This window comes from Salvelinus alpinus, chromosome 5, assembly GCF_045679555.1.
Source record: "Salvelinus alpinus chromosome 5, SLU_Salpinus.1, whole genome shotgun sequence".
Taxonomy (NCBI): domain Eukaryota; kingdom Metazoa; phylum Chordata; class Actinopteri; order Salmoniformes; family Salmonidae; genus Salvelinus; species Salvelinus alpinus.
In genome coordinates, this window is record NC_092090.1 from 102,830,925 (window position 1) to 102,854,368 (window position 23,444).

At 46.5% G+C, this 23,444-nt stretch overlaps 1 protein-coding gene across 3 annotated transcripts in view; it reads right to left on the bottom strand.

Moving 5' to 3' along the window:
• The window catches only part of slc4a4a (solute carrier family 4 member 4a), a 249,535-nt gene that overhangs the window by 37,815 nt on the left and 188,276 nt on the right, over positions 1-23,444 (bottom strand). For all 3 annotated transcript variants that reach the window (XM_071404435.1, XM_071404436.1, XM_071404437.1), the window contains 3 exons: positions 15,974-16,107; positions 15,442-15,716; positions 6,313-6,389 (listed from right to left, as the gene is read on the bottom strand). In XM_071404435.1, the coding sequence (XP_071260536.1) occupies positions 6,313-6,389; positions 15,442-15,716; positions 15,974-16,107 (486 nt within the window). The remainder of the gene's footprint in view (positions 1-6,312; positions 6,390-15,441; positions 15,717-15,973; positions 16,108-23,444) is intronic.

Genomic DNA, 23,444 nt, shown 5'->3' on the forward strand with positions numbered 1-23,444 from the left:
AGTGTGTTACTATTGGTTTTCTTTGAGACTGTGGTCCCAGCTCTCTTCAGGTCATTGACCAGGTCCTCCCGTGTAGTTCTGGGCTGATCCCTCACCTTCCTCATGATCATTGATGCCCCACGAGGTGAGATCTTGCATGGAGCCCCAGACCGAGGGTGATTGACCGTCATCTTGAACTTCTTCCATTTTCTAATAATTGCGCCAACAGTTGTTGCCTTCTCACCAAGCTGCTTGCCTATTGTCCTGTAGCCCATCCCAGCCTTGTGCAGGTCTACAATTTGATCCCTGATGTCCTTACACAGCTCTCTGGTCTTGGCCATTGTGGAGAGGTTGGAGTCTGTTTGATTGAGTGTGTGGACAGGTGTCTTTTATACAGGTAACGAGTTCAAACAGGTGCAGTTAATACAGGTAATGAGTGGAGAACAGGAGGGCTTCTTAAAGAAAAACGAACAGGTCTGTGAGAGCCGGAATTCTTACTGGTTGGTAGGTGATCAAATACTTATGTCATGCAATAAAATGCAAATGAATTACTTAAAAATCATACAATGTGATTTTCTGGATTTTTGTTTTAGATTCCGTCTCTCACAGTTGAAGTGTACCTATGATAAAAATTACAGACCTCTACATGCTTTGTAAGTAGGAAAACCTGCAAAATCGGCAGTGTATCAAATACTTGTTCTCCCCACTGTATGTGGCTTAGAGACTGTAGATATAAATCAAAATGACAGAGGATGCAGAGACAAAACAATATGAGAGACTGTAGAGACAAAACAATATGAGAGGCTGTAGAAACAAAACAATATGAGAGGCTGTAGGGACAAAACAATATGAGAGACTGTAGAGACAAAACAATATGAGAGACTGTAGAGACAAAACAATATGAGAGGCTGTAGAAACAAAACAATATGAGAGACTGTAGGGACAAAACAATATGAGAGGCTGTAGAAACAAAACAATATGAGAGGCTGTAGGGACAAAACAATATGAGAGACTGTAGGGACAAAACAATATGAGAGACTGTAGAGACAAAACAATATGAGAGGCTGTAGAGACAAAACATTATGAGAGACTGTAGAGACAAAACAATATGAGAGGCTGTAGGGACAAAACAATATGAGAGGCTGTAGGGACAAAACAATATGAGAGGCTGTAGAGACAAAACAATATGGGACGATGACGAGACAAAACAAAATGGCTTAGAGACTGAAGATATAAATCAATATGACTTAGAGGATGTAGAATCAAAACAATTTGAGAGGCTGTAGGGACAAAACAATATGAGAGGCTGTAGAGACAAAACAATATGAGAGACTGTAGAGACAAAACAATATGAGAGGCTGTAGAGACAAAACAATATGGGACGATGACGAGACAAAACAAAATGGCTTAGAGACTGAAGATATAAATCAATATGACTTAGAGGATGTAGAATCAAAACAATATGAGAGGCTGTAGGGACAAAACAATATGAGAGGCTGTAGGGACAAAACAATATGAGAGACTGTAGAGACAAAACAATATGAGAGACTGTAGAAACAAAACAATATGAGAGGCTGTAGAAACAAAACAATATGAGAGGCTGTAGGGACAAAACAATATGAGAGGCTGTAGAGACAAAACAATATGAGAGGCTGTAGAGACAAAACAATATGAGAGGCTGTAGGGACAAAACAATATGAGAGACTGTAGAAACAAAACAATATGAGAGGCTGTAGAAACAAAACAATATGAGAGGCTGAAGAAACAAAACAATATGAGGCTGTAGGGACAAAACAATATGAGAGGCTGTAGAAACAAAACAATATGAGAGGCTGTAGAAACAAAACAATATGAGAGGCTGTAGAAACAAAACAATATGAGAGGCTGTAGAAACAAAACAATATGAGAGGCTGTAGAAACAAAACAATATGAGCCTGTAGGGACAAAACAATATGAGAGGCTGTAGAAACAAAACAATATGAGAGGCTGTAGGGACAAAACAATATGAGAGGCTGTAGAAACAAAACAATATGAGAGGCTGTAGAAACAAAACAATATGAGAGGCTGTAGAAACAAAACAATATGAGAGGCTGTAGAAACAAAACAATATGAGCCTGTAGGGACAAAACAATATGAGAGGCTGTAGAAACAAAACAATATGAGCCTGTAGGGACAAAACAATATGAGAGGCTGTAGAGACAAAACAATATGAGAGACTGTAGAGACAAAACAATATGAGAGGCTGTAGAAACAAAACAATATGAGCCTGTAGGGACAAAACAATATGAGAGGCTGTAGAAACAAAACAATATGAGGCTGTAGGGACAAAACAATATGAGAGGCTGTAGAAACAAAACAATATGAGCCTGTAGGGACAAAACAATATGAGAGGCTGTAGAAACAAAACAATATGAGAGACTGTAGGGACAAAACAATATGAGCCTGTAGGGACAAAACAATATGAGAGACTGTAGAGACAAAACAATATGAGCCTGTAGGGACAAAACAATATGAGAGGCTGTAGAGACAAAACAATATGAGAGACTGTAGAAACAAAACAATATGAGAGGCTGTAGAAACAAAACAATATGAGCCTGTAGGGACAAAACAATATGAGAGACTGTAGAGACAAAACAATATGAGCCTGTAGGGACAAAACAATATGAGAGGCTGTAGAAACAAAACAATATGAGAGGCTGTAGGGACAAAACAATATGAGAGGCTGTAGGGACAAAACAATATGAGAGACTGTAGAGACAAAACAATATGAGAGACTGTAGAAACAAAACAATATGAGAGGCTGTAGAAACAAAACAATATGAGCCTGTAGGGACAAAACAATATGAGAGGCTGTAGAGACAAAACAATATGAGAGGCTGTAGAAACAAAACAATATGAGGCTGTAGGGACAAAACAATATGAGAGACTGTAGGGACAAAACAATATGAGAGGCTGTAGAGACAAAACAATATGAGAGACTGTAGAGACAAAACAATATGAGAGGCTGTAGAGACAAAACAATATGAGAGGCTGTAGAGACAAAACAATATGAGAGACTGTAGAGACAAAACAATATGAGAGGCTGTAGAGACAAAACAATATGAGAGGCTGTAGAGACAAAACAATATGAGAGACCGTAGGGACAAAACTAAATGAGAGGCTGTAGAGACAAAACAATATGAGAGGCTGTAGAGACAAAACAAAATGAGAGGCTGTAGAGACAAAACAATATGAGAGGCTGTAGAAACAAAACAATATGAGAGACTGTAGGGACAAAACAATATGAGAGACTGTAGGGACAAAACAATATGAGAGGCTGTAGAGACAAAACAATATGAGAGACTGTAGAAACAAAACAATATGAGCCTGTAGGGACAAAACAATATGAGAGGCTGTAGAAACAAAACAATATGAGCCTGTAGGGACAAAACAATATGAGAGGCTGTAGAAACAAAACAATATGAGGCTGTAGGGACAAAACAATATGAGAGGCTGTAGAAACAAAACAATATGAGAGGCTGTAGGGACAAAACAATATGAGAGACTGTAGAAACAAAACAATATGAGAGGCTGTAGAAACAAAACAATATGAGAGGCTGTAGGGACAAAACAATATGAGAGGCTGTAGGGACAAAACAATATGAGAGGCTGTAGAGACAAAACAATATGAGGCTGTAGAAACAAAACAATATGAGCCTGTAGGGACAAAACAATATGAGAGACTGTAGAGACAAAACAATATGAGCCAGTAGGGACAAAACAATATGAGAGACTGTAGAGACAAAACAATATGAGCCTGTAGGGACAAAACAATATGAGAGACTGTAGAGACAAAACAATATGAGCCTGTAGGGACAAAACAATATGAGAGGCTGTAGAAACAAAACAATATGAGGCTGTAGGGACAAAACAATATGAGAGGCTGTAGAAACAAAACAATATGAGCTTGTAGGGACAAAACAATATGAGAGGCTGTAGAAACAAAACAATATGAGAGGCTGTAGGGACAAAACAATATGAGAGGCTGTAGAGACAAAACAATATGAGAGACTGTAGAAACAAAACAATATGAGAGGCTGTAGAAACAAAACAATATGAGAGGCTGTAGAGACAAAACAATATGAGGCTGTAGGGACAAAACAATATGAGAGGCTGTAGAGACAAAACAATATGAGAGGCTGTAGAGACAAAACAATATGAAAGACCGTAGGGACAAAACAATATGAGAGACTGTAGGGACAAAACAATATGAGAGGCTGTAGAGACAAAACAATATGAGAGACTGTAGAGACAAAACAATATGAGAGGCTGTAGAAACGAAACAATATGAGGCTGTAGGGACAAAACAATATGAGAGGCTGTAGAGACAAAACAATATGAGAGACCGTAGGGACAAAACTAAATGAGAGACTGTAGAAACAAAACAATATGAGAGGCTGTAGAGACAAAACAATATGAGAGGCTGTAGAAACAAAACAATATGAGAGACTGTAGGGACAAAACAATATGAGAGACTGTAGGGACAAAACAATATGAGAGGCTGTAGAGACAAAACAATATGAGAGGCTGTAGAGACAAAACAATATGAGAGACTGTAGAGACAAAACAATATGAGAGACTGTAGGGACAAAACAATATGAGAGGCTGTAGAGACAAAACAATATGAGAGGCTGTAGAGACAAAACAATATGAGAGACAAAACAATATGAGAGGCTGTAGAGACAAAACAAAATGAGAGGCTGTAGGGACAAAACAATATGAGAGGCTGTAGAGACAAAACAATATGAGAGGCTGTAGGGACAAAACAATTTGAGAGGCTGTAGAGACAAAACAATATGAGAGACTGTAGAAACAAAACAATATGAGAGACTGTAGAAACAAAACAATTTGAGAGGCTGTAGAAACAAAACAATATGAGAGACTGTAGGGACAAAACAATATGAGAGACTGTAGGGACAAAACAATATGAGAGGCTGTAGAGACAAAACAATATGAGAGACCGTAGGGACAAAACTAAATGAGAGGCTGTAGAGACAAAACAATATGAGAGGCTGTAGAGACAAAACAATATGAGAGGCTGTAGAAACAAAACAATATGAGATACTGTAGGGACAAAACAATATGAGAGACTGTAGGGACAAAACAATATGAGAGGCTGTAGAGACAAAACAATATGAGAGACTGTAGAAACAAAACAATATGAGAGACTGTAGAAACAAAACAATATGAGGCTGTAGGGACAAAACAATATGAGAGGCTGTAGAAACAAAACAATATGAGCCTGTAGGGACAAAACAATATGAGAGGCTGTAGGGACAAAACAATATGAGAGGCTGTAGAGACAAAACAATATGAGAGACTGTAGAAACAAAACAATATGAGAGGCTGTAGAAACAAAACAATATGAGCCTGTAGGGACAAAACAATATGAGAGGCTGTAGAAACAAAACAATATGAGGATGTAGAGACAAAACAATATGAGAGACTGTAGAAACAAAACAATATGAGAGGCTGTAGAAACAAAACAATATGAGGCTGTAGAGACAAAACAATATGAGAGGCTGTAGAAACAAAACAATATGAGGCTGTAGGGACAAAACAATATGAGAGGCTGTAGAGACAAAACAATATGAGAGACCGTAGGGACAAAACAATATGAGAGACTGTAGGGACAAAACAATATGAGAGGCTGTAGAGACAAAACAATATGAGAGACCGTAGGGACAAAACTAAATGAGAGGCTGTAGAGACAAAACAATATGAGAGGCTGTAGAGACAAAACAATATGAGAGGCTGTAGAAACAAAACAATATGAGAGACTGTAGGGACAAAACAATATGAGAGACTGTAGGGACAAAACAATATGAGAGGCTGTAGAGACAAAACAATATGAGAGGCTGTAGAGACAAAACAATATGAGAGGCTGTAGAGACAAAACAATATGAGAGACTGTAGAGACAAAACAATATGAGAGACTGTAGAGACAAAACAATATGAGAGACTGTAGGGACAAAACAATATGAGAGGCTGTAGAGACAAAACAATATGAGAGACTGTAGGGACAAAACAATATGAGAGGCTGTAGAGACAAAACAATATGAGAGACTGTAGAAACAAAACAATATGAGAGACTGTAGAAACAAAACAATTTGAGAGGCTGTAGAAACAAAACAATATGAGAGACTGTAGGGACAAAACAATATGAGAGACTGTAGGGACAAAACAATATGAGAGGCTGTAGAGACAAAACAAAATGCCCCTTTCGACGTATTATTTGGTCCCCTTGTTCTGTTTATGAGTTTGGGGTTAGGGGTTTGGGTTTGGGGGACTTACTAGATCAGTGTTGTTGAAGTACCAGACAGCAGTGCTCTCAGCATCCAGAGGATCTCCAAACACCTCCGTACTGTTTTCTGGAGGACATCAAGAGAACAAATCAGTCTCAGAAATAATCTAGATGTTAAGACATTAATTTTACTTCAAGAGTTAAAGGCCATGACCAAGAGAAGCGACCAACCTGGCACCCCACCATGACCCCTGCAACAGCAGCCAACCTGGCATCCCACCATGACCCCTGCAACAGCAGCCAACCTGGCATCCCACCATGACCCCTTCAACAGCAGCCAACCTGGCATCCCACCATGACCCCTTCAACAGCAGCCAACCTGGCATCCCACCATCAAATCAAATGTATTTATAAAGCCCTTCTTACATCAGCTGATGTATCAAAGTGCTGTACAGAAACCCAGCCTAAAACCCCAAGCAATGCAGGTGTAGAAGCACAATGACCCCTGCAACAGCAACCAACCTGGCATCCCACCATGCCCCCTGCAACAGCAACCAACCTGGCATCCCACCATGACCCCTTCAACAGCAACCAACCTGGCATCCCACCATGCCCCCTGCAACAGCAACCAACCTGGCATCCCACCATGACCCCTTCAACAGCAACCAACCTGGCATCCCACCATCACCCCTTCACAGAAACCAACCTGGCATCCCACCATGACCCCTTCAACAGCAACCAACCTGGCAAAGCACCATGGGACAGAATACAAATGTAATTATTCAGGATCAGACTAGCCTCACAGATTATCCATTATATTGACCTGATAGTCAGCAGAGGGAGCACCCCCCTATCCACATTGTAGGGACAGTAGTGGAGAAGGTGGAACGTTTTAAGTTCCTCAGCGTACACCTCACGGACTAACTGAAATGGTCCACCCACACAGACAGCGTGGTGAAGAAGGCGCAACAGCTCCTCTTCAACCTCAGGAGGCTGAAGAAATTTGGCTTGCCACCTAAGACCCTCACAAACTTTTACAGATGCACAATCGAGAGCATCCTGTCTGGCTGTATCACCGCCTGGTACGGCAACTGCTCCGCCCACAACCGTAAGGCTCTCCAGAGGGTAGTGAGGTCTGCACAACGCATCACCGGGGGCAAACTACCTGCCCTCCAGGACACCTACACCACCCGATGTCACAGGAAGGCCATAAAGATCATCAAGACAACAACCACCTGAGCCATAGCCTGTTCACCTCACTACCATCTAGAAGGCGAGGTCAGTACAGGTGCATCAAAGCAGAGAGACTGAAAAACAGCTTCTATCTCAAGGCCATCAGACTGTTAAACAGCCATCACCAACATTGAGTGGCTGCTGCCAACATACTGACTCAACTCTCTAGCCACTTGAATAATGAATAATTGGATGTAAGAAATGTATCACTGGGCCTCCCGGGTGGCGCAGTGGTCTAGGGCACTGCATCGCAGTGCTAGCTGCGCCACCAGAGTCTCTGGGTTCGCGCCCAGGCTCTGTCGCAGCCGGCCGCGACCGGGAGGTCCGTGGGGCGACGCACAATTGGGCTAGCGTCGTCCGGGTTAGGGAGGGTTTGGCCGGTAGGGATATCCTTGTCTCATCGTGCTCCAGCGACTCCTGTGGCGGGCCGGGCGCAGTGCGCGCTAACCAAGGGGGCCAGGTGCACGGTGTTTCCTCCGACACATTGGTGCGGCTGGCTTCCGGGTTGGAGGCGCGCTGTGTTAAGAAGCAGTGCGGCTTGGTTGGGTTGTGCTTCGGAGGACGCGTGGCTTTCGACCTTCGTCTCTCCCGAGCCCGTACGGGAGTTGTAGCGATGAGACAAGATAGTAATTACTAGCGATTGGATACCACGAAAAATTGGGGAGAAAAGGGGCTAAAATAATAAAATAAAAAAATAAAATAAATGTATCACTTTAAATAAAGCTACGCCCTGCAGCGCAGGGCGCACTGTTTACATACCCTACATTACACATCTCATATGTATATACTGTACTCTATACCATCTACTGCATCCTGCCCTTGCCATTCGGCCATCTCTCATCCATATATTTATATGTACATATTCTTATTCATTCCTTTCCTTTACACTTGTGTGTATCAGTATATTACTGCACTGTCGGAACTAGAAACACAAGCATTTCGCAACAGTCACATTAACATCTGCTAACCATGTGTATGTGACCAATAAAATGTGATTTTATTTTATTTTATTTGATACTCTGGTGGGTGCTCTAACAATGAAAATAAATGTCTTCAAAAATGGAAGGCAGTTGGGAGGAGGCAAGATCAGGTGGGACCATTCTAGCCAATGAGAGGGCAGATAGGGTCTGAATACTTTCCGAATACTTTCCGAATGCACTTGACTTTTTTCACATTTTATTAAGTTACCTTATTCTAAAATATATATTTTTTTCTCATCCATCTACTTACACACAATAATGACAAAGCGAAAACAGGTTTTTAGAAATGCAAAAAATTTTTTTTTAAAGACTCAAGGCTGTAATCGCTGGCAAAGGTGCTTCAACAAAGTACTGAGTGAAGGGTCTGAATATGTATGTAAATGTCATATTAGCCTTTTTTATTTTTAATACATTTGCAAAAACAAAAAAACAAAAACTGTTTTTGCTTTGTCATTATGGGGTATTGGGTGTAGATTGATGAGGGGGAAAAACTCTGATCCATTTTAGAGTAAGGCTGTAACTTAACAAAATGTCAAGGGGTCTGAATACTTTCCGAAGGCACTGTACGCGTGTACAACAGGCACAACGGTTTCCACTAGTTACCACAGTCACAAAATCATAATGGCCTATATCGTAAAAATGCATCTAATTTAAGGTTAGCATTATTCACATGAAGAACCAACACCTCTCCAACCTCATCATCAACACAGAAACATGTTTATCTCTGTGGTCACATGAAGAACCAACACCTCTCCAACCTCATCAACAACACAGTGGTTATTTCCATCACCTTCTACTAAAGTATTGTTGAGACTATTCCACCTAATTCACTGTAGTATCTTTACGACTATTTCTCATGCTTTATCTCTGCAAGATAATGGGCAATAAATTACTGTTCTTCTCCTTTTCCTTCTTACTACAGTATCATGTTGACTTTTTCACTTGTTTCACTACAGGCTACAGTATCATTTTTAATATTTCACCTTTTTCACTAGACTATAGTATGTGACCCGATTCAGGAAACTAGGCGTATGTCGCAAGCCACGACTTCACAGGAGAGCTGTTTGAACGTAAAACATTTTTTAAAATCAAAATATGTTTTTGGTGCAGAAATGACTTCTGGAACATGTGAACTTTCATGTGCCTTAATAACAAACTTGTATGCCATCTGTAAATACGAATACAATTGTTAAATTACAAGCCTTGTTGGTTTAGCCACAGAAAAAGTTGGCAACCGTCCCACTAGTTATGATTGGCTGAGATAATGAGTGGGCTGGACATGCCAAGAGAGAAGTTCGGATTGGTCTGCCATAGCAGGCTTCTGTCTATTTGAGCTCGTCAGTCTGCGTTGGTAATCCTGAAATGTATTGTGTAGTAGAACTGCATAAGTGTTGCTCTCCATTTTCTGTCTTAAGCTAAGACAAAGAGGAGCTCTTCACTAGATACCAAAACATTCAACAGGTGATTTTCTCAAACGTGAGTTTACAAGTTGATCACCTTTCAAAGCATAATTACTTTCCCATTGTTCCTCAAATGCAGTGTATGATATAACATTTTGTAGCTATGAGTCTCTACTTTTATCCAATGTAAAAAACACCATTTCACATGTTTGCTTCATCAGACCGAAACCAGGTGGTGAGTCACAAATACTTTTGACTATTTGACTTGTTTCACTACAGACTGCAGTATAATTTTGACTATTTCACAGATCCACAGATGATGCAATCTCTATTGCACTCCACACTGCCCTTTCCCACCTGGACAAAAGGAACACCTATGTGAGAATGCTATTCATTGACTGCAGCTCAGCGTTCAACACCTTAGTACCCTCAAAGCTCATCAATAAGCTAAGGATCCTGGGACTAAACACCTCCCTCTGCAACTGGATACTGGACTTCCGGAAGGGCCGCCACCAGGTGGTGAGGGTAGTTAACAACACATCTGCCATGCTGATCCTCAACACTGGAGCCCCCCAGGGTGCGTGCTTAGTCCCCTCCTGTGTTCACCCACGACTGCATGGCCAGACACAACTCCAACACCAGAATAACAACCTATCCCTCAACGTAACCAAGACTAAGGAGATGATTGTGGACCACAGGAAAAGGAGGACCGAGCATGCCCCCATTCTCATCGATGGGGCTGTAGTGGAGCATGTTGAGAGCTTCAAGTTCCTTGGTTCCCACATCACCAACAAACTATCATGGTCCAAACACACCAAGACGGTCGTGAAGAGGGCACGACAAAGCCTATTCCCCCTCAGGAAACTAAAATGATTTGGCATGGGTCCTGAGATCCTCAAAAGGTTCTACAGCTGCAACATCGAGAGCATCCTGACCGGTTGCATCACTGCCTGGTAAGGCAACTGCTCGGCCTCCGACCACAAGGCACTACAGAGGGTAGTGCGTACGGCCTAGTACATCACTGGGGCTAAGCTGCCTGCCATCCAGGACCTCTACACCAGGCGGTGTCAGAGGAAGGCCCAAAAAATGGTCAAAGACAATTTTGCAAGCGGTACCAAGCGGTACCGGAGTGCCAAGTCTAGGACAAAAAGGCTTCTCCACAGTTTTTACCCCCAAACCATAAGACTCCTGAACAGGTAATCAAATGGCTACCCGGACTATTTGCATTGTGTGCCCCCCCCAACCCCTCTTTTCAGCTGCTGCTACTCTCTGTTTATCATATATGCATAGTCACTTTAACTATACATTCATGTACATACAACCTCAAAACTACCTCTACCAGTGCTCCTGCACATTGCCTAACCGGGCTATCTGCATTGTGTCCCGCCACCCACCAATTCAATTCAAGGGGCTTTATTGGCATGGGAAACATATATTAACATTGCCAAAGCAAGTGAGGTAGATAATATACAAAAGTGAAATAAACAATAAAAAACCATCCACTACCCACCAACCCCTCTTTTACCCTACTGCTACTCTCTGTTCATCATATATGCATAGTCACTTTAACCATATCTACATGTACATACTACCTCAATCAGCCTGACTAACCGGTGTCTGTATGTAGCCTCGCTACTTTTATAGCCTCGCTACTGTATGTAGCCTGTCTTTCTACTGTTGTTTTATTTCTTTACCTATTGTTCACCTAATAACTTTTTGTGCACTATTGGTTAGAGCCTGTAAGTAAACATTTCACTGTGAGGTCTACTACACCTGTTGTATTCAGCATTTCACTGTAAGGTCTACACCTGTTGTATTCAGCATGTCACTGTAAGGTCTACTACACCTGTTGTATTCAGCATTTCACTGTAAGGTCTACTACATCTGTTGTATTCAGCATTTCACTGTAAGGTCTACTACACCTGTTGTATTCGGTGCACGTGACAAACTTTGATTTGATTTGTTTCACTACAAACTACAGTATAATTTTAACAATTTAATTTGTTTCACTAGAGCAGATGTCAAGTTCTCCCAAGTTCTCTCACGTCACCCCGCTCCTCCGCTCTCTCCACTGGCTTCCAGTTGAAGCTCGCATCCGCTACAAGACCATGGTGCTTGCCTACGGAGCTGTGAGGGGAACGGCACCTCCGTACCTTCAGGCTCTGATCAGGCCCTACACCCAAACAAGGGCACTGCGTTCATCCACCTCTGGCCTGCTCGCCTCCCTACCTCTGAGGAAGTACAGTTCCCGCTCAGCCCAGTCAAAACTGTTCGCTGCCCTGGCACCCCAATGGTGGAACAAACTCCCTCACGACGCCAGCTCAGCGGAGTCAATCACCACCTTCCGGAGACACCTGAAACCCCACCTCTTTAAGGAATACCTAGGATAGGATAAAGTAATCCTTCTAACCCCCCCCTCCCCCTTAAAAGAGTTAGATGCACTATTGTAAAGTGGTTGTTCCACTGGATATCATAAGGTGAATGCACCAATTTGTAAGTCGCTCTGGATAAGAGCGTCTGCTAAATGACTTAAATGTAAATGTAAATGTCACCAACCGGTCGATCGCGATCGACTTGTCGATCTCTAAGGCATTTCTAGTCGATCGCCAAACATTTCTGTAAAAAACCCAACGATAAAGCCTTGTGTTACTATTTTTGTATTAGTCTCGGGCTGTTAAAGGTAGGTGCAGCCAATTCAGCTGGAAAACTGTTGCCATTTCATGTGATTGAAGGTACAAACTCTGCCTTCCCGTTTGGCCCGGAGATTAAATCAAGTGCACTATAGGCCTACCGCTGGCCAATCAGATTGCTCAGATGACCGAGTCTGCAGTAAGGTAGAAGGCATGAAAGAAAGCTACGGCAAAATTAATACTGTGAGATTTCAACATGTTTAAAACCATGACTAGAGAGAGAGACTGTCAACGAATACATCAAAGAGCTGCTGATTTTATGAGTGAGTTCCTGTTCTAACTCAGCACTGTCAACACTTTTGTATTCAACACCTTTATGTCATAAAATGCTTGTTCTTCCTATCTCCACTCAGCGCTACAACAAGCAGTGCAGCAGTAATGAATGAGTAGGGAAGTGTATCTATAGGCTTGCGTTGTTATTAGTGGCTTGGGTCTTTTTTAATCAAGGAATATCTCACTTTCTCTGTTCATAGGAGTAACAACATGAATTTGTGCATGAGGCTGAAATAATGCGTTACGACTCGAGTTTCGCCATCAGCTGGAAGAAGGTGTCCCTTTTTGGTCAGAGTCAGTGGAGGAAAGGGAGAGAGGAGGGATGTTGAGAGTCGGACCCTCAGTCTGCTGCTCTCTCCCTCTGCTGAGACGGACCCTCAGTCTGCTCCTCTCTCCCTCTGCTGAGACTGACCCTCAGTCTGCTGCTCTCTCCCTCTGCTGAGACGGACCCTCAGTCTGCTGCTCTTCTCCCTCTGCTGAGACGGACCCTCAGTCTGCTGCTCTCTCCCTCTGCTGAGTCGGACCCTCAGTCTGCTGCTCTTCTCCCTCTGCTGAGACGGACCCTCAGTCTGCTGCTCTCTCCCTCTGCTGAGTCGGACCCTCAGTCTGCTGCTCTTCTCCCTCTGCTGAGACGGACCCTCAGTCTGCTGCTCTCTCCCTCTGCTGAGACGGACCCTCAGTCTGCTGCTCTTCTCCCTCCTCTGAGACGGACCCTCAGTCTGCTGCTCTCTCCCTCCGCTGAGACGGACCCTCAGTCTGCTGCTCTCTCCCTCCGCTGAGACGGACCCTCAGTCTGCTGCTCTCTCCCTCCGCTGAGACGGACCCTCAGTCTGCTGCTCTCTCCCTCCGCTGAGACGGACCCTCAGTCTGCTGCTCTCTCCCTCCGCTGAGACGGACCCTCAGTCTGCTGCTCTCTCCCTCCGCTGAGACGGACCCTCAGTCTGCTGCTCTTCTCCCTCCGCTGAGACGGACCCTCAGTCTGCTGCTCTCTCCCTCCGCTGAGACTGACCCTCAGTCTGCTGCTCTCTCCCTCCGCTGAGACTGACCATCAGATGCAGGCACCATCAGCCCAGTAAAATAAAAAGCTAATTATTTAAATGCATGCTCACTCAGCTGTTCATCACAAGTAATACAACAATGGATCTATTACCGGTGTGATCATATAGCCGACCTCAAATGTTGAAATATAATTTAAAAAAATGTCCCAAACAACAATGCATCCTCCTCCTTCTGGTATGATGCCCCATACGGCTTAGCTCATCCATGCATAGGAGCTTAACTATGACACACACACACACACACACACACACACACACACACACACACACACACACACACACACACACACACACACACACACACACACACACACACACACACACACACACACACACACACACACACACACACACACACACACACACACACACACACACACACTTTGAACTTTGAACAAGGGAGAGCCCGGTTTGTTGTTTTGAAAGGTTTTGAAAGTCTGAAAAAGTGTTTGTTGAAAAAGTTTGGTTACTAGCTACCTTTTGAATTTGGATCCTGCGACGCAGTTAGCCTCAGTTGCTGGGACCGCTACTATCGGTCCAGGGATCATGCCAACCGAAGGTCTGAAGAGCTGCTTGGCCTAGAAGCTAGCCTAACTGCAACTACAGTAACTATCAAGCTAGCCAGGTTTCCTTGACAGCTTGAACACAGCCCGTGACGCAGTTAGCCCTTGTGGCTGAGACCATGGATTGTACCAGGCTTGTGGATGTCTAAATCCCTGCTGTTTGTTTTCATCTGCCCTGGGACCTACCCTGTCTGGAACTGCGTGGAGTACCAGCGTTAGCCTACATTGCTACCATGGCATCCAAAGCCAGAGGTGGGAGTAATAGAGAGGACAGTGTTTCTTTATCACAGGTGAAGGATATTTTAAACAAACAAAAAGGCTTCTAAAAACAGTTGTTACAACAACAGGAAAATAACTTTAACAGCTTTGTCCAAATACTGATGGACTCAACAAAATAATGGATGATCTGGCTAGAGAGGTCCTTAAAAACAGTTTGCACTGCTCAGAAGGAAAGGTGGATTTCCTGAAATAGAAATTCAGCAAGATGACAACAAACTGGAAGTCCACGTGCGATGACATCAGCACTGTCTGTGAATGATTACAGATGACTGGGAAAACAGACTATCTAGAGGGACAATCCAGGAGAAATAACATTGTTGTGGATGACATGCCAGAGTCTTCACATGAGAACTGGGCGGAGTCTGACGAGAAAGTGAGAAAAATCTTTACTGAAAAGCTGCAGATGGATTCATACAAAGCTGCAGATGGATCATACAAAGATTGAGGTGGGGCGCACCGACTTGTCTGGAATACCTGTAACCTAGGTGACAGACCCAGGCCGATAGTGGTCAAGTTCCTGAGGTTTAAGGACAAGATGACTGTTCTGCAGAGAGCCAAGAACTTCAGAGGAACCAACATTTTCCTCAATTAGGACTTTTCTGAAGCATATCCCAGCCATGAAAGCTTAAGTTGGTAGGTAGGTCTTACCTAAGACGGTAGAGGCTATACACATACAGTGGGTAGATTAGTAGGTAGGTCTTACCTAAGATGGTAGGGGCCATACACATACAGTCATACTGGGTGACATAGTCAATCTGGTAGTCAGAGTTGATGGGGTAGTAGTCGGCCAGCTTCAGCATCTTCTTGAAGGCATCATAGATGAAGATGAAGGAGATGAGGCAGGAGAAGCCCTCCTCTGTGAATCGGGTGAAGTACTGAACCATGTAGCTGGCGTCAGTAGCAACCAGCAGCAGACAAAAGAACGCAGACCACAGACCAATCCACAGCCGGAACTCCAGATAGTCAAAGTCATTGTCTCTGGAGGAGAAAGAGAGGGATAGAGAGAGGAGAGGGAATCACCATGGTGTTAGTTACTGTAACAACAGTAACCATGACCATAATTCAACCATGGTTAGTTAGAACTTCAGATTGTCAAAGTCATTGTACATGGTTAGACAGAACCCCGTGATTGGCAACGTCATTGTACATGGTTAGACAGAACCCCGTGATTGGCAACGTCATTGTACATGGTTAGATAGAACCCCATGATTGCGGAGTAAAGTGAAGATCCTAACTTGCTGAAGTTGAAGAGGAGCCTCTCGAAGACCAGAACAGGTCCAGTGCTGCTGAGGATGGTGAGAGGCTGGCCAGCCAGCAGACAGAAGATCCCTCCAGATACCGCCGTGCCCAGGAAGCTCTCCAACACACCCTGGAGTAAACAGTAGAACACAGTAGAACAGATCTTTAAAACATTAGAACACAGCTTTATGCGCTATAACACATCTATAGTGCATTATAACAGAGTGTAACCCTAACACAGAAGCAGAGTAGAAGAGTTCCGCAGGGAGTTGAACCGTGCTCATGGTGATGGGCTACAGAGGACGGGAGAGGGGGCTTCCTGCCCAAGAGGAAATATCTGTTCTCTCTCTGAAACTTCACTGTCATCCAACTGGGAAGGGGAGGGGCACTGGCAGGAGGTTTTAGTAAAAATACAAATGACTGAAAAACATTCTGGGGGGAAAAAGATCTTAATTGACATTGAAATAACTATAATAAATGATATTCTCTTCACTCTGTCCAGCTTGCTAAACATCATCAACACAAACGACTGTCAGAGACAATTCCAAAAGTGATGGATAGAGTACTATATTTAGCAAATTTTAGCCAAAGAGGGAATATGATTATTTTTAAGTAGGCCACGGTGAAAACTGAATGTGGCAAATTGGGAAAAATGAGATTGACACCCCTGATCTACATCCTGATAGGTTAACACCCCTGATCTACATCCTGATAGGTTAACACCCCTGATCTACATCCTGATAGGTTAACACCCCTGATCTACATCCTGATAGGTTAACACCCCTGATCTACATCCTGATAGGTTAACACCCCTGATCTACATCCTGATAGGTTAACACCCCTGATCAACATCCTGATAGGTTAACACCCCTGATCTACATCCTGATAGGTTAACACCCCTGATCTACATCCTGATAGGTTAACACCCCTGATCTACATCCTGATAGGTTAACACCCCTGATCTACATCCTGATAGGTTAACACCCCTGATCTACATCCTGATAGGTTAACACCCCTGATCTACATCCTGATAGGTTAACACCCCTGATCAACATCCTGATAGGTTAACAGCCCTGATCTACATCCTGATAGGTTAACAGCCCTGATCTACATCCTGATAGGTTAACACCCCTGATCTACATCCTGATAGGTTAACACCCCTGATCTACATCCTGATAGGTTAACACCCCTGATCTACATCCTGATAGGTTAACAGCCCTGATCTACATCCTGATAGGTTACACCCCTGATCTACATCCTGATAGGTTAACACCCCTGATCTACATCCTGATAGGTTAACACCATCATACATCTTAATAGTTTAGGGGGCGGCAGGTATCCTAGTGGTTAGAGCGTTGGGCCAGTAACCAGCAGGTAGCCTAGTGGTTAGAGCATTGGGCCAGTAACCAGCAGGTAGCCTAGTGGTTAGAGCGTTGGGCCAGTAACCAGCAGGTAGCCCTAGTGGTTCGAGCGTTGGGCCAGTAACCAGCAGGTAGCCTAGCGGTTAGAGCGTTGGGCCAGTAACCAGCAGGTAGCCTAGTGGTTAGAGCGTTGGGACTAGTAACCAGCAGGTAGCCTAGTGGTTAGAGTGTTGACCAGTACCCAGCAGGTAGCCTAGTGGTTAGAGCGTTGGGCCAGTAACCAGCAGGTAGCCTAGTGGTTAGAGCGTTGGGCCAGTAACCAGCAGGTAGCCTAGTGGTTAGAGCGTTGGGCCAGTAACCAGCAGGTAGCCTAGTGGTTAGAGCGTTGGGCCAGTAACCAGCAGGTAGCCTAGTGGTTCGAGCGTTGGGCCAGTAACCAGCAGGTAGCCTAGTGGTTAGAGCATTGGGCCAGTAACCAGCAGGTAGCCTAGCGGTTAGAGCGTTGGGCCAGTAACCAGCAGGTAGCCTAGTGGTTAGAGTTTTGGGACTAGTAACCAGCAGGTAGCCTAGTGGTTCGAGTGTTGGGCCAGTAACCAGCAGGTAGCCTAGTGGTTAGAGCATTGGGCCAGTAACCAGCAGGTAGCCTAGTGGTTAGAGCGTTGGGCCAGTAACCAGCAGGTAGCCTAGTGGTTAGAGCGTTGGGCCAGTAACCAGCAGGTAGCCCTAGTGGTTCGAGCGTTGGGCCAGTAACCAGCAGGTAGCCTAGTGGTTAGAGCGTTGGGCCAGTAACCAGCAGGTAGCCTAGTGGTTAGAGCGTTGGGCCAGTAACCAGCAGGTAGCCTAGCGGTTAGAGTGTTGGGCCAGTAACCAGCAGGTAGCCTAGTGGTTAGAGCGTTGGGACTAGTAACCAGCAGGTAGCCTAGTGGTTAGAGCGTTGGGCCAGTAACCAGCAGGTAGCCTAGTGGTCAGAGAGTTAGGCCAGTAACCAGAAGGTAGCCTAGTGGTTAGAGTGTTAGGCCAGTAACCAGCAGGTAGTCTAGTGGTTAGAGCGTTGGACCAGTAACCAGCAGGTAGCCTTGGGGGTAGAGCGTTGGGCCAGTAACCAGCAGGTAGCACTAGTGGTTAGAGCATTGGGCCAGTAACCAGCAGGTAGCCCTAGTGGTTCGAGCGTTGGGCCAGTAACCAGCAGGTAGCCTAGTGGTTAGAGCGTTGGGCCAGTAACCAGCAGGTAGCCTAGCGGTTAGAGCGTTGGGCCAGTAACCAGCAGGTAGCCTAGTGGTTAGAGTGTTGACCAGTAACCAGCAGGTAGCCTAGTGGTTAGAGCGTTGGGCCAGTAACCAGCAGGTAGCCTAGTGGTTAGAGCGTTGGGCCAGTAACCAGCAGGTAGCCTAGTGGTTAGAGCGTTGGGCCAGTAACCAGCAGGTAGCCTAGTGGTTAGAGCGTTGGGCCAGTAACCAGCAGGTAGCCTAGTGGTTAGAGCGTTGGGCCAGTAACCAGCAGGTAGCCTAGTGGTTAGAGTGTTGACCAGTACCCAGCAGGTAGCCTAGTGGTTAGAGCGTTGGGCCAGTAACCAGCAGGTAGCCTAGTGGTTAGAGCGTTGGGCCAGTAACCAGCAGGTAGCCTAGTGGTTAGAGCGTTGGGCCAGTAACCAGCAGGTAGCCTAGTGGTTAGAGCGTTGGGCCAGTAACCAGCAGGTAGCCTAGTGGTTAGAGCGTTGGGCCAGTAACCAGCAGGTAGCCTAGTGGTTAGAGCGTTGGGCCAGTAACCAGCAGGTAGCCTAGCGGTTAGAGCGTTGGGCCAGTAACCAGCAGGTAGCCTAGTGGTTAGAGTTTTGGGACTAGTAACCAGCAGGTAGCCTAGTGGTTCGAGTGTTGGGCCAGTAACCAGCAGGTAGCCTAGTGGTTAGAGCATTGGGCCAGTAACCAGCAGGTAGCCTAGTGGTTAGAGCGTTGGGCCAGTAACCAGCAGGTAGCCTAGTGGTTAGAGCGTTGGGCCAGTAACCAGCAGGTAGCCCTAGTGGTTCGAGCGTTGGGCCAGTAACCAGCAGGTAGCCTAGTGGTTAGAGCGTTGGGCCAGTAACCAGCAGGTAGCCTAGCGGTTAGAGCGTTGGGCCAGTAACCAGCAGGTAGCCTAGTGGTTCGAGCGTTGGGCCAGTAACCAGCAGGTAGCCTAGGGGTTAGAGCATTGGGCCAGTAACCAGCAGGTAGCCTAGCGGTTAGAGCGTTGGGCCAGTAACCAGCAGGTAGCCTAGTGGTTAGAGTTTTGGGACTAGTAACCAGCAGGTAGCCTAGTGGTTCGAGTGTTGGGCCAGTAACCAGCAGGTAGCCTAGTGGTTAGAGCATTGGGCCAGTAACCAGCAGGTAGCCTAGTGGTTAGAGCGTTGGGCCAGTAACCAGCAGGTAGCCTAGTGGTTAGAGCGTTGGGCCAGTAACCAGCAGGTAGCCCTAGTGGTTCGAGCGTTGGGCCAGTAACCAGCAGGTAGCCTAGTGGTTAGAGCGTTGGGCCAGTAACCAGCAGGTAGCCTAGTGGTTAGAGCGTTGGGCCAGTAACCAGCAGGTAGCCTAGCGGTTAGAGTGTTGGGCCAGTAACCAGCAGGTAGCCTAGTGGTTAGAGCGTTGGGACTAGTAACCAGCAGGTAGCCTAGTGGTTAGAGCGTTGGGCCAGTAACCAGCAGGTAGCCTAGTGGTCAGAGAGTTAGGCCAGTAACCAGAAGGTAGCCTAGTGGTTAGAGTGTTGGGCCAGTAACCAGCAGGTAGTCTAGTGGTTAGAGCGTTGGACCAGTAACCAGCAGGTAGCCTTGGGGGTAGAGCGTTGGGCCAGTAACCAGCAGGTAGCCTAGTGGTTAGAGCATTGGGCCAGTAACCAGCAGGTAGCCCTAGTGGTTCGAGCGTTGGGCCAGTAACCAGCAGGTAGCCTAGTGGTTAGAGCGTTGGGCCAGTAACCAGCAGGTAGCCTAGCGGTTAGAGCGTTGGGCCAGTAACCAGCAGGTAGCCTAGTGGTTAGAGTGTTGACCAGTAACCAGCAGGTAGCCTAGTGGTTAGAGCGTTGGGCCAGTAACCAGCAGGTAGCCTAGTGGTTAGAGCGTTGGGCCAGTAACCAGCAGGTAGCCTAGTGGTTAGAGCGTTGGGCCAGTAACCAGCAGGTAGCCTAGTGGTTAGAGCGTTGGGCCAGTAACCAGCAGGTAGCCTAGTGGTTAGAGCGTTGGGCCAGTAACCAGCAGGTAGCCTAGTGGTTAGAGTGTTGACCAGTAACCAACAGGTAGCCTAGTGGTTAGGGCGTTGGGCCAGTAACCAGCAGGTAGCCTAGTGGTTAGAGTGTTGACCAGTAACCAGCAGGTAGCCTAGTGGTTAGAGCGTTGGGCCAGTAACCAGCAGGTAGCCTAGTGGTTAGAGCGTTGGGCCAGTAACCAGCAGGTAGCCTAGTGGTTAGAGCGTTGGGCCAGTAACCAGCAGGTAGCCTAGTGGTTAGAGCGTTGGGCCAGTAACCAGCAGGTAGCCTAGTGGTTCGAGCGTTGGGCCAGTAACCAGCAGGTAGCCTAGTGGTTAGAGCATTGGGCCAGTAACCAGCAGGTAGCCTAGCGGTTAGAGCGTTGGGCCAGTAACCAGCAGGTAGCCTAGTGGTTAGAGTGTTGGGACTAGTAACCAGCAGGTATTCTAGTGGTTCGAGTGTTGGGCCAGTAACCAGCAGGTAGCCTAGTGGTTAGAGCATTGGGCCAGTAACCAGCAGGTAGCCTAGTGGTTAGAGCGTTGGGCCAGTAACCAGCAGGTAGCCTAGTGGTTAGAGCGTTGGGCCAGTAACCAGCAGGTAGCCCTAGTGGTTCGAGCGTTGGGCCAGTAACCAGCAGGTAGCCTAGCGGTTAGAGCGTTGGGCCAGTAACCAGCAGGTAGCCTAGTGGTTAGAGCATTGGGCCAGTAACCAGCAGGTAGCCTAGTGGTTAGAGCGTTGGGCCAGTAACCAGCAGGTAGCCTAGTGGTTAGAGCGTTGGGCCAGTAACCAGCAGGTAGCCCTAGTGGTTCGAGCGTTGGGCCAGTAACCAGCAGGTAGCCTAGTGGTTAGAGCGTTGGGCCAGTAACCAGCAGGTAGCCTAGTGGTTAGAGCGTTGGGCCAGTAACCAGCAGGTAGCCTAGCGGTTAGAGTGTTGGGCCAGTAACCAGCAGGTAGCCTAGTGGTTAGAGCGTTGGGACTAGTAACCAGCAGGTAGCCTAGTGGTTAGAGCGTTGGGCCAGTAACCAGCAGGTAGCCTAGTGGTCAGAGAGTTAGGCCAGTAACCAGAAGGTAGCCTAGTGGTTAGAGTGTTAGGCCAGTAACCAGCAGGTAGTCTAGTGGTTAGAGCGTTGGACCAGTAACCAGCAGGTAGCCTTGGGGGTAGAGCGTTGGGCCAGTAACCAGCAGGTAGCCTAGTGGTTAGAGCATTGGGCCAGTAACCAGCAGGTAGCCCTAGTGGTTCGAGCGTTGGGCCAGTAACCAGCAGGTAGCCTAGTGGTTAGAGCGTTGGGCCAGTAACCAGCAGGTAGCCTAGTGGTTAGAGCGTTGGGCCAGTAACCAGCAGGTAGCCTAGTGGTTAGAGCGTTGGGCCAGTAACCAGCAGGTAGCCTAGTGGTTAGAGCGTTGGGCCAGTAACCAGCAGGTAGCCTAGTGGTTAGAGCGTTGGGCCAGTAACCAGCAGGTTGCCTAGTGGTTAGAGTGTTGACCAGTAACCAACAGGTAGCCTAGTGGTTAGGGCGTTGGGCCAGTAACCAGCAGGTAGCCTAGTGGTTAGAGTGTTGACCAGTAACCAGCAGGTAGCCTAGTGGTTAGAGCGTTGGGCCAGTAACCAGCAGGTAGCCTAGTGGTTAGAGCGTTGGGCCAGTAACCAGCAGGTAGCCTAGTGGTTAGAGCGTTGGGCCAGTAACCAGCAGGTAGCCTAGTGGTTAGAGCGTTGGGCCAGTAACCAGCAGGTAGCCTAGTGGTTCGAGCGTTGGGCCAGTAACCAGCAGGTAGCCTAGTGGTTAGAGCATTGGGCCAGTAACCAGCAGGTAGCCTAGCGGTTAGAGCGTTGGGCCAGTAACCAGCAGGTAGCCTAGTGGTTAGAGTGTTGGGACTAGTAACCAGCAGGTATTCTAGTGGTTCGAGTGTTGGGCCAGTAACCAGCAGGTAGCCTAGTGGTTAGAGCATTGGGCCAGTAACCAGCAGGTAGCCTAGTGGTTAGAGCGTTGGGCCAGTAACCAGCAGGTAGCCTAGTGGTTAGAGCGTTGGGCCAGTAACCAGCAGGTAGCCCTAGTGGTTCGAGCGTTGGGCCAGTAACCAGCAGGTAGCCTAGCGGTTAGAGCGTTGGGCCAGTAACCAGCAGGTAGCCTAGTGGTTAGAGCGTTGGGACTAGTAACCAGCAGGTAGCCTAGTGGTTAGAGTGTTGACCAGTACCCAGCAGGTAGCCTAGTGGTTAGAGCGTTGGGCCAGTAACCAGCAGGTAGCCTGGTGGTTAGAGCGTTGGGCCAGTAACCAGCAGGTAGCCTAGTGGTTAGAGCGTTGGGCCAGTAACCAGCAGGTAGCCTAGTGGTTAGAGCGTTGGGCCAGTAACCAGCAGGTAGCCTAGTGGTTAGAGCGTTGGGCCAGTAACCAGCAGGTAGCCTAGTGGTTAGAGCATTGGGCCAGTAACCAGCAGGTAGCCTAGCGGTTAGAGCGTTGGGCCAGTAACCAGCAGGTAGCCTAGTGGTTAGAGTTTTGGGACTAGTAACCAGCAGGTAGCCTAGTGGTTCGAGTGTTGGGCCAGTAACCAGCAGGTAGCCTAGTGGTTAGAGCATTGGGCCAGTAACCAGCAGGTAGCCTAGTGGTTAGAGCGTTGGGCCAGTAACCAGCAGGTAGCCTAGTGGTTAGAGCGTTGGGCCAGTAACCAGCAGGTAGCCCTAGTGGTTCGAGCGTTGGGCCAGTAACCAGCAGGTAGCCTAGTGGGTAGAGCGTTGGGCCAGTAACCAGCAGGTAGCCTAGCGGTTAGAGCGTTGGGCCAGTAACCAGCAGGTAGCCTAGTGGTTAGAGCGTTGGGACTAGTAACCAGCAGGTAGCCTAGTGGTTAGAGCGTTGGGCCAGTAACCAGCAGGTAGCCTAGTGGTCAGAGAGTTAGCTCAGTAAC